The 11718-nt window shown below is 39.4% G+C and overlaps 1 protein-coding gene across 7 annotated transcripts in view; it reads right to left on the bottom strand.

The window, feature by feature from the left end:
* DEPDC5 (DEP domain containing 5) overlaps positions 1–11718 on the bottom strand; it is a 46758-nt gene that overhangs the window by 23363 nt on the left and 11677 nt on the right. For 5 of the 7 annotated variants that reach the window (XM_009330792.1, XM_009330790.1, XM_009330794.1 and 2 more), the window contains exons 17-24: positions 11359–11428; positions 10791–10827; positions 9928–10048; positions 8615–8835; positions 6829–7032; positions 6190–6325; positions 4388–4485; positions 981–1046 (exon numbers count right to left, since the gene is read on the bottom strand). In XM_009330792.1, the coding sequence (XP_009329067.1) occupies positions 981–1046; positions 4388–4485; positions 6190–6325; positions 6829–7032; positions 8615–8835; positions 9928–10048; positions 10791–10827; positions 11359–11428 (953 nt within the window). Of the gene's footprint in view, positions 1–980; positions 1047–4387; positions 4486–6189; positions 6326–6828; positions 7033–8614; positions 8839–9927; positions 10049–10790; positions 10828–11358; positions 11429–11718 lie in introns of all 7 variants that reach the window. The other 2 variants (XM_009330791.1, XM_009330788.1) reach the window with 1 other exon arrangement.

Consider the following 11718-nt stretch of genomic DNA (forward strand, 5'->3'; position numbering starts at 1 on the left):
AAGTCAGGTGCAGTTATTTATTATTAATAAAACAGATCAACATTCCAAGTCTGAACAAGAAAATCAGGTCAGCTTTGCATCCTAGACAACTGCAGAAGGAGCTGGGGATGAGGAGAGAAAGAATGACAGACCAGCCTCTTTCTGGAATAGTACAACAGCAGAAAAGGGAGTATTTCTACAGTTATAAAAACAGAAGACAGATCCAGAGGGGTGGGAAGACCAGAAAAATAGTAACTTGGAAAGCAATCCTTTCCTAGAGTTATGTGGCAGTTTCGAGATTACAGAGATCTAAAACTAGACATTAAAAAGCAAAAGCTAACTAAATTATATTAAATCATCAGTTCACTACTGCACTACATTCTAACCTGCCTCAAACAATCTATACTAAGGCACTTGACCAACTACTAATTCTTAACTTCTTGTCATAGAGGTCTTACAGACAGGAAGCTATTTTACTATAAAAACATTAACATTAATGGCAGGAGCACTGCACAAGAAAGTAATACAGGACAGACTGACAGACTGCTATAAAGAAAATGTTTTCTTAAGCAGTCACAGACTTGTTTCTGTATTAGATGAAGACAGATACTTCTCAGTAAACGGTACCAAATTCAGAAACTGACTGTACTAATTCTGCTTCAATTAGCTGGTGCCAAGCAAACTTTTCATATTGAGAGGCAGGTAAGAGTTCAGCAGCTTTAGCTTTTTGCATAATAGTGTCTGTTAAGGAAAGAATTTAAGATGTAATACAACAACCAGTTTCACATATTCTTAAGAGACATAGTACTGCAGTCAGTGAGACACGCAGTACAGGGAGATCCTGCAAATTACTGCAGGGCAAAATAAACTACTGCCAAAAGCCAAGTAGGCTCCTCAGTTTCTTGCCTACCACCTCCTGATGCCTCTATATATGTACATGCCCTTTCCCTCCCTATCTTCCTACTTGTGCAAACTCTTTTCCAAACCTTTCTCCTGCTTACTTGGATCCGGAGAGTTAGAGACAGCATCTTCCAAGGAATCCTTGTTCTGAGTTTTGAGGTTCATCCCTACAAGAAAGTATATATTTATATTTCAAATAAAAGTAAATCAAAAGCCTGAAAATGTTTTAAGAATATGGCATTTCCCTCCTTGGAAAGAACTCAGGGTTCTGCACACCGGAAAAATACACAAAGCCAACTAATGAGGAAAAAAAGAGGCATCTTGGATGAAATTCGAACATCTTATTGGAAGCGTTCAGTAGCTAAAAACCAAGTAAAAACAACCTCCCCAAAATGGTGAAACACATCTGAAAAGTAGATGCCATAAAAAAGCAAATAACAAAAAAAAGAAGAGTCGCCTGTAATCATTTAGCTTGCTAATCTCAAGGTCTCAGCAGCTAAGTACTTTTAAATACATTCAGTACCCAAAACAATCTTTTTTATTGGTTTTCTCATTTTATGAACAAGGGATAAGTTAAGAGGAAGCATTTCATAAAACACGGGAGCAGCAAGAAAGGAAATTATAACACACTTTCACTTGGTGGGAGAAGAGAACCCATATATAAGACTCTAATTATCTAAGACTCTAAAGACTAAGTAATTTATGAAAATCCCGATACAGATTTACTCCAATTCCAACCTTTTTAGGCATAAACTACCAGTCCACATTTCACCTCTCTGCCAGGGGGCGGGGAAGAAACAAAACAAATAGTTGATCTTCTTGATTCAGCAAATACAAACTAGCTTTTTATCCCTTGCCAGGTTAAAAATTTGAAAAGTATTAATTAAGCCTTCAGTGCCCCTAGATAGGACCAATATATTAATTACAGACTGTTTAAAACTACCATGTTCTGAAAACATCCCTTATGTTTCAACCTGTAAGATACACCTTTGTCCATACTTCACTAAGAAAGAAGAGTAAGGAATTTTTTATTCATTGTGAAAGAAGATAAAATGATAGCTATTGAAGAAATGCTCAGTTTTTGAGCAAAATTCAGTTTATACTAACCTAAATAAAGACTAACAAGGGACTTAAGACTAATGAAAATTTATATTTAAGTTTTGATAAGGACTTCAGACACTATGATTTTTCACACTGTCAAATGGATTTGTTCTAAGCAGCCTATTAACCTGGAAAACAGATACTAGAACTACAGCTCAGTGAACACTAAGCCAACATGATGCTATGGTACCCCTTGACCATACTTCTTCCTAGTCCCCATTTCACATCTATCTGCTGTATTTGCATCAATATTTGTGTAGTTACAGTGAAACAATCCATACAGCAAAGAAAAACCGCAGTTACTCTTCATTTGGATCAGTTTCCTGAGCTGGTTCACCATGTAGCTGTACGAACAGCTGTTGTGGCACATGAGAGGAAACTAGCAGCTAAGGAGACAAGAAAAATTGCTGGCTTAAAAGTCATTTATCAAAATACAAATTTCATGAAGCCTCCAAACATTTAAAAGGAGCCATTTTTATAAAACTAGCTTATGCAGATTTATCCAGGAAATTGATATCAACATCATAGCTTACTCTAAATAGCATTTACTGACAGAAAGGATGGTTATCTGCTTCCATGATGATGCCATTAAAACAGTAGAGGAGCTGGCTCAAATTGGCATTAATCTTTCATCAACTCTGCTGATGCCATCTGCCATCTAGTTAGGGAACTGCAACAAGGTTTATTTGCTCTGAACTATCGTCTAACATCTGCTGGACAATAGAGACAACATACTGAATGTCAGTGTAAATAGATGGGGTAATTTTTCACTGTGAAGCCCATGTTGCAGCAAAACACGCTGTGGGCAGCAGAGGAGAACCAGACTCACTGAGAAATCACATTTTTGGAAAAAAAAAACAAAAACAAACCCCAAACTGTTTCATTTCATAGGTGACTCAAACCGTAAGGGAGAAACAGAAGTCAAATCACTGAGTCACAGTGTGGCAGCTACAGATGGCTGAGGGCGTTTAGTCAGGGAAGGTGCTCATAACGACTTTCACAAAGACAGACACAGATTAACTTCCACCACATACATGATTTATATCCAATCTACAGACACAAAAGACTTCTATAAAATGCAAGCATGTTTATTGCCAGGATATGCTCTGCATCTACATTGTGCAAACTATATCCAGCAGCTGAAATGCAGTTTAGCAATTGTGAGAACAAACAAAGTCTATCTGGAAGGCAGGAAAAAAAAAGTAAAGCAAGAAAATTAAATGTATTCAGATGAAATCCACAGAAGGAAACAACAGAACAAAATCATTTTTAATGCGACTACGTGAACACAAGACAAGAGACACACAAGAAAATTAAGTCTGCTAACTTCTTTATGGCTCTTCAAGGTATGAGCCCAGGGGAAAACATAATTATTTTCATCCAAATGTAATTTAGAAGGGTGAATTTAAAAAAAAAATCAAATAATCTTTGAATTGGTTTTGAAAAAAGAACAGAAATCTTGAATGCTATAGTCCAAATGATCAATTTTTTTTTTCCATGTGCCTATCTAAAAAGCACATCCATAAAATCAGAGGGTAGGTTGCGAAAAACCAGACACCACAACAGAACGCTTAGTGTGGCATGTTGTCCCACTTACAGGACTCAAAAATGTTGAGGATTTCCACTAATCCAGGTGTCTGGGTAAGGCAGGAAAGACAGTGCTAATCATCAACTGAAAGTACAGACATGCATCTTCTCTCAAAAATGTGATGAAATATTTTGGGCTGTGTGAATAATATTTAGTATAAGCAGCACCATGTTCAAAGTGCTTAAAATCTGGAGAAAGTGCATTTGTAGATAATGACAAGAAATGCTAGAAAACACTGAATCCCAGAACTTACCATGCAAAATAAACCTGCTTTTTTACAGCTTCTCTCAAAACCTAGATACGACCAAACTTTATTCTTTCCATCAGCTTGTACATGTAAAATATATCTATTCAAACAAGTTTCTTAATCCAAAGGTGACACCTTAAGGCAACCCCACTCAGAAAAAAATTCTGAACAATACCAGTGCATATTTAGTTATTTTTTCTGTCTGGACGTCAGTCCTTTGTTATTATGGAACTAAGCAACTGCCTGAGAGCTTATCATATGTAAACAATGAGCACCTTTCTATACTAAAGTTTGTAAGATATACCTAGAGAAGTAGAGACACATTAAACAAGAACAAAAACCCAAAAAAACCAACAAACCAACCCAAAAACTACCACACGCCAAAAAGTCCAAGTAAGAGCATTAACAGATCACTCAAAGTTGAAAAGTGTTCTTCCATTATTGATTCTTTCTACTTTGTAATGCCTGGTCCACCCACCCACCTTCCGTGACTTCTGGCTCTATTACTTTGTCACTGCTAATAAGGAAGGGCCTTCTTCTTCCAACTCCATGCTCTATCATTGCTTTGTTACCTGCACCGTTGCTGCCAGCCAGACCATTAGAGTACTCTTCAGTTCCACTGAAGCTCAGAAAAGAGGCACTGTCACCTGGATGCCGAGAGCTGATATGTCTGGAGAAAAACAAAATAGCCTGTGTTATACAAACTTTCCTTGCTCATGCCATTCCTTGCTTTTAACGAGAGCTGATAGAACAAATAGCAAGTAATCAGCCTGCCATCTCAGCTGAGCCAGTGGTGAAACCATGCTCTTAACGATGTTTGCAGAGATGCTAACAGGCACAAAAGCAGCACAGGGAAGGCTGTAACGATATTCCATATCTGTCCGTACTGTTCGTTCTTTGCCTCTAGCAATAACCAGTGCACTATCTTTGCAGGACAGTGGAGAACCAGCTACTCACATACCTCCCAGGAGCGAAATAAAACTTAGCCAGTTATTTACAGATCTGATTTCATGGTCTATAAAACCAATATTCCAGACTGAGCAAGTTGCTTTGGATGAGTATGTTATCCACAGAGACCACAAAGAGATCAAGAAAAAGAATTATCAAGAATATGACACAAGAGATTGGCGTTAATGACAAGATACTTTAGCACACTAGGATGTACTTATGAAGTAATAAAAAGGCAATAATTTTTTTTTTAAGTAGAACTAGGGAACAAAGTTGGTGAGGATGATGTCATATTAAAATTATGCAACACAAAGATCAGAGTATTCTAAAGGACAATACAAAGTATAAGATAGGACAACAATTTAAAGGAAAAAAAAAAGCATGAAAGAATAATTAGGCAGTGCAATTTCCTGAAGGACTGCTTGAAGATAGCAGGAAAAAAAACCCTGAAAATGAAAAAGGCAGAGGATACCAGCAGTGCCCTCACTCACCCTGGACATCCAGAAACAATGTGCAACACACATTTCTATAAGCATGCAAGAGGAAAGAAGCACATAGCAGGAAAGATACCAAAGTTAACGACGAAAGAAAAACTTATTGGCAATTCTAAAGTTGCCTAAGCTACCAAAATGGTTTTGGTAAACAACATTTAATAATGAGTGAAAAACATGGGCAAAATGTTGTCAATAAAAGAATAATCAGATTAAAAAATGGGTAAGACAATATCTGGAGATCAGAGAACAACTGTGCAGCTTGAAAAATGGCCTAGGTGAAGTGAACGATCTAGTTTCTCTAACTGTAAAAAGAGCCTCCCCACAACCATGCCACATCCAGTAACACTGGGATCTTTTTCGTTTCTCAGAGCCAACAATCAATATAAACTCCCAACACTGACCAAAGCTTGTTTTTTAGAAGAAAACTAGTTTACGAACACAGGTACTTTCATTTGCAATCCATCCCTGATGTTTATGATGGCTGTATTTCTTACATGGGGAAGACAGGACTGAATGGATAGCACTGAAATGGCTCAACAGTCACTGTGAGGCAAAGCTATGCCCTGTGCTAAAAGTGTTCTATTCTGGGATGAAGGTCACAGCTATTGGGATAATAAGTCAAGAAGTAAAGACACAGGCTTTTATAAGGCAATTTTGAACAATTCCATGAATGACGCATTGTATTGCCCATGCACTGTAAACTGTGATAAACTACCACCTTCCCCAAATTAGGGGAGGTAAGCCATCTCCAGCCTTGCCAAAAGAGCTTTATATCTCAAAATAAAAGTATATACTGTGTATGTGGCACTGACACAACATATTATTAAAGTTAAAGATCACAACCTAGAACTGCCTTACTGTAACATATATAAAATTTTAAGGAAAAGGAATGTTCATGCAAAGTCTACACAGATTCATCCTAAGGACCTCACCTGCCAGTTGCCTCATGGTAAGCCAGCTCCAGCAGCTCAGCAGAGGAATGTGTCAAATCCTGCTGCCCATTGCCCTGCATTTCCGCCATATTCTGACGGGTTTGATGATGGATCTGGATAGCTTCTCCTGATGGACCTACACAGTTACAGTTTGATCATTAATCACCACATCTGCATTGATTCCACAGTTGCTTGTACCCTCCTTTTGTCAACAACACAGGCAATGCTAACTAATGGAAATTAAGAAAGCACATTTAAGAAATCTTCAAAGACTTGAACCTCTGGCATCTTCTCTGAAGCCAGTGAAACAGAATATTCTTTTAAACTTTTTGGAGGGCCTACTTACAAGGTGCTAAACAAATACGAGAACAATTTAGCACCTGAAAGTCAACCCAAATTATAGTTATGATTCACTTCAACCGCCTCCATCTACTAGTACCTGATGCTGCAAGTTTGCCAATAGATTGTAACATTTTCAAAAAGAGGATCTCTGATTTATCAAGCCTCCACGCTTAGTTCAGCCCCTGTTACAGTGCAGAGTACTTCAAGACGCCAGAGTTCACATCGGTTCTCTTGTTGTGTTAATGCTTGGACTAGGAAAAAGTAACAGCAATCTAATATGCTATGAAACAGACTTACCCACAGGAAAAGTGTGCATCCAGCGCCTCCTGTTCGATGTAAGTTTCATGGGCATGCGGGATGGGGCAAACGGGTTTATCAGTGCTCGCTGGGGTGTATATCCCCCAGGCCGAATATGCAGCATGGATTCTGCACTACCAACATGGAACCTCCCAGGTGCACTGGAGTCACGTTGCTGAGACTCCAGCATGTTCTCAAGGACATCTAGAAAACACAACTTAAAGTCAGTGTGACATCATGCAGAAGCCAAGCAAAAGAGAATGAATTGCTTAGGGATATAAAGATTCCCCCGGGTAAGTGGGAATGAGGAGAGTGAGGAGTAGGCAGGGAGAGAAGCTGAAAGCAATTTCAATCCAGTCTGCAAGCTACAACATAAACAAGAATCCAGACAAGAAAGAATATTATTTCATCTGCCATTACAACATTGCTGTATACTATGTACGTTTATACTAAATGAAGCCATAAAGAAACCACTTGCTAAGTCAACTACGAAGAATTACTCAGAGCTTTGAGAATTCCTGAGAAATCAAGACTGACACACCAGAAACTTCAGGATCAGTACTAAAGACATAGCAGAAGCTAAAACTGAGCAACATATGCCTTTTCTGTAACATTCAGATTTGACCACGGAAATAAGGGATTACTTCAAGAAGACATGGGACACGATCTCAGCAAGCTAGCAGTTAGTCATTACTATTCAATGTAGAACAGAAGTGCAGTTATTTAGAAATAGGAGAGAGAAATAAATCAGATGACTAAGTAGCAATTAATCTGTTCAACAAATGGAAATCCTAAAGAGAAGGGTCTCATTTACCACTCTATACTGCCAACCAGAACATGTGAAAAACCTCAATTACTCCAACTCTCCTTTCCTGCCAGTCCTATTCCACACACATCCCCATCCAGTTGCACACACACCTTCAGCTGGGTCACAAGACTATCCTTCAAACTGAAGGAGTAACAGAAATACCAAAATAAAAAGTGTATATTAACTGACAGCAGGGGAAAACATGAAAAGTAAATGTCATGTGAAGTACACTGTGTGATAGCAGTTCCACACCAGTAAATCCAATTCCTGTAACAGGATAAATATGGCATCAGGCGTCATACAACATGACATGAAAAAAAACCAACCCACCATAAAGAGCCTTCAGGGATAGATTTTTAGAGATCAAGCAATTGCAGGAGGAATACAATTTACCTAGAATTGAGTTGGGTTTGTGGAAGATACTGCGTATTGTCAGAGAACAAAATTAAGTTGGAAGGAAGAAAAGGAGACTGTCAGCACTGCTAACACACCAAGATAGCTCAGCAGTACGTTGTCAAAAGGAAGGATCCAGAAAGTGACTCTTAATGACAACAAATCCCCATAGAGAGAAGTTATAAGCGGGGTCCCCTAGGGCTCACTACTAAGGCCAAATCTCATTTGATAGATTATAGGTGACCTGGATAACAAAAAGTTACTTGTATATGTCCATATTTGCAGGCAGGCACAGGAGAATAGTCAAATATTAAAGGCGGCAATAGACAAGGGAAAAGAGCAAATCAGTGTCAGGACATTTCTATCTAGGACAAGCCAATTAAAAAAAAAAGCAATGGAATTGGACAAGGATAACGAAGGGAGAATGCACACCCAGCCATAGCTGGAGCTGCGGAAAAGGTGTACCATGAATGCTAATGTAAGCACCATCTCCCCTGTGCTGGCCCGGCAGTGGCCAACACAAACTTCCATCTTCTCTCTACCCTCTCATCACCTAAGGTACTTTCCCATCTGCCTTAGGCTGACCTCTGGTGCTGGTATAGCCCAAAGAGCTGCTGACTTCACACTGGTGCAGATGAGGCCGCGGGATCATCAGGATGTTGGAGATCTTGCCCAGTGAGCTGTCATCAGAAGCCTGGCTCCTCACCTCCTCTGGGGGCAGCATGCGGCTCTGCAGAGAAGGGCTGCATGAGACGTCATAGGAACTAGAGCTCTTTCTGGTACGACTTTCTCTCTCCCTCACAGACCTGCTGAAAATAAACAGATATGTCCAGTGATATGAAAGAGAGATTAATTCCTGGGTTATCAAGGGGCTTGAACAGGCACAAGTCATGTAAGAGACTCAATACTCAATAGGTGAACTCAAGAAGAGGACTACAAGGAAGCTATCGCTATTTTTTTGACTATGTGGGTACTATATACTTTTGTGCATCATACAATAGAAGAACAGAACGCTAAAAAGCTTCCAGCAGAACAGCTGTGAAAAGAGCATGCTCGACTCTATGCAATTCTACAGACACCACACCAAGCTGGTAATATAGATGTGGTCTAGAAGATACTAGACCTGAGCCTACAGTGCTAGGAACACTAGTAGTTTTCTATAGGGAAACTACTTGGAATTATTAACTACGTTAAATTGTACTGGCATCTTCCAGCATGGATTTCTGCAAGCTGCTCATATTAACAAGTGAGTCCACATGCACAGCTTCCTCAGATTTAGGCAATACTACTGAAAGAAGGAAAGCAAAAAAACACTTCAAAACAAGTTAATCAATCCCATATTCCTGAAAAAGCACTAAAATTTATAGGTTGTCCAATGAATTTGGCCAGGACCTGAGGATAATCAGCCCTTCTTCTCAGAGGAAAGGCCATGGAATATCTGAGAACCTGCACTCAGCTTCTCTGTTTCTTCTCTCATTCAGAAAGGCATAATTTTCAGGGAAGATTCCCCACTACTCTACATTCAGCGTCAGTTACTAAGCAGTACATCAAACTAATGCTATTTCTAAAACTCTTGCAAGTGTATTGTGCAAGTACTTTCCTACCCAGCTTGCAAAATCTGCTAGGAACTTCGGTAGGGAGACTAGTCTCATTCTACTCCAGACAAAATTAAAGATGTAAAGAAAAAGTATACTTATGCCTTTTCCTAGATCCCACACACTATCTTAGAAGTAAAATACCAGACAACCAGCCATAAATACTAGCTACAGATAAAGTTTTTTGTTCAATTGTAAGCATGTGGAGCTTAATTCTCCTTATATTTCTCAAAGCGTTTTATGCATCAAGAAATACACCATAACATGGCTATTCTAGAACTCATACACTCACAAGCCTCTTACCTGAAAGTGGTACAGCGCTGGGCTCTGGATGGGCCTGGCAGTCTGAACACCTGGGCATCATAGCCATCATAATCTACCTGGATAGGCAGGGCATTCTCAGCATCTTTTGGAGCCCCTAATGCTGAAATAAAAATCATATAGCACTGGAACCTCTTTCAAGAATGTTCAAGATCTGCAAGTTAGAACTATCCAACTCTCACCACTAAGGAAAGTATCTATTCCAAAAGAAATCACATACAAAAGTCTCATGAGCAGAACAGCTGGAGCAGCTCAATTATCAAAGTTAGTGCCTCTGAATCAGGGCTGCTGAGGCCCTAATAATTTTTCCCCCATATATCCAAGACATTAAGTTATAATCAACAAATCAATCCTTTTATGAACAGATGCCTCAAGTTCACTCACAAGGGAATTGCACATTTTAAAGCATCTTTGAAAGAATGGACTTACTTCTAGAACGTACACCTTCCTGAAACAAGGTGGTATTAGAAGAATGCAGGCTTCTCCCACTGTAATTCTGTGGTCATAGCACTGACAACATCCCAAGCCAGTGAATGCCCTCCTGTCCTACTCTCATGAACAGTACCGCTAGCACACCAGCCTGACACCATCTATTCCTCTAGTCAGGTGGCAAGCAGCCAGGACAGAAACTCAACCCTCCATATTAGTTATTTGCCAAAAAGGCAACTGATGTATGCACATTAACATCCTGGATAATGACTAAGTGTTTTTGATGGTTTTCTGCAACAACTGTCCCTTCCCGCATCTCATCAGTAGTGCTTTTGCTGAAGTGTCATTATCTTACTACAGCTGTTTGTTAGTTTGGGAGTCAGTGGGATAAATCATTCCAGAACAGAACTACTCACAGGCATCTCGGTTATTTTTTGCTTTCTCAGTCAGCGGCTTGGGGGGTCCAACAAAGGAAGTGTGAAGTGACCGAAAAAACAAAAAAGAAAAAAAGAGAGAGCAAGAGAAAAGACAGAGAGAAGGGAGACAGTCAGCATGTTTTAAGGAAATATCCCCCAGTGTGATCAAGCATCAGACTTAAAGTTTATCCTGCTGAGTCAGCAAGACAGCCAGACCACTTCAGTAGTATGAAATACTGATACTTGGTCACAAACCTGTGTAAAAAACACATCTTTGTCAACACCTTTCTTCCTCTCCACGGAGTTCTTCATTACAGAATGAAACTCTAATTTCTATGACGGCTAAAACATTTCTCACCTAGTTTCATCCTAGAAAGGAAAGACCTACAAACTAGTCCCTCATTCACAATCCCTACAACAATCATTACAGCTTTGCTTTCACTGTCTTTTAACACAAACTTAAATACAGCTGTAGGAATACTTGCTAGAAAGATTCTGATGCTTGGCTGAGAAAAGGTATCTGACAAGCTAGTAAGAAAAAAAATAAAAAAATCAGAAAGACACCTACTTTCCTTCCTGCCAGCTTGATCCGTGGAGTGAAGCTGTTACACAGGAGCTGGCTTTTGGATGTGTAGAAACTGAAAGGAAAAACAGGGTGGTTCAGCTGCCTTCTAAGAATTGAACATAGTTGGTTTGCTACACAGCAAACAGCCCATGAATTTGAGCTAGCTATCAGACGGAGAAAAGAGGATACCTTTCTCTGCATAAGACAACATATGGAAACACTGATGGATGGTTAACTTGAGAGAAGCTACTCTTTCCTTAAACACCAGCCTTTGATTCCCATACTGCCTCAGTCTAGACCTCTTCTTAATATGCTTACATCTGCATTCCCCAGTTCACTTCCTCTTTCACTGTCTGTACAGTA

The sequence above is a fragment of the Pygoscelis adeliae genome, unplaced genomic scaffold (assembly GCF_000699105.1).
Source record: "Pygoscelis adeliae isolate BGI_AS28 unplaced genomic scaffold, ASM69910v1 Scaffold358, whole genome shotgun sequence".
Classification (NCBI taxonomy): domain Eukaryota; kingdom Metazoa; phylum Chordata; class Aves; order Sphenisciformes; family Spheniscidae; genus Pygoscelis; species Pygoscelis adeliae.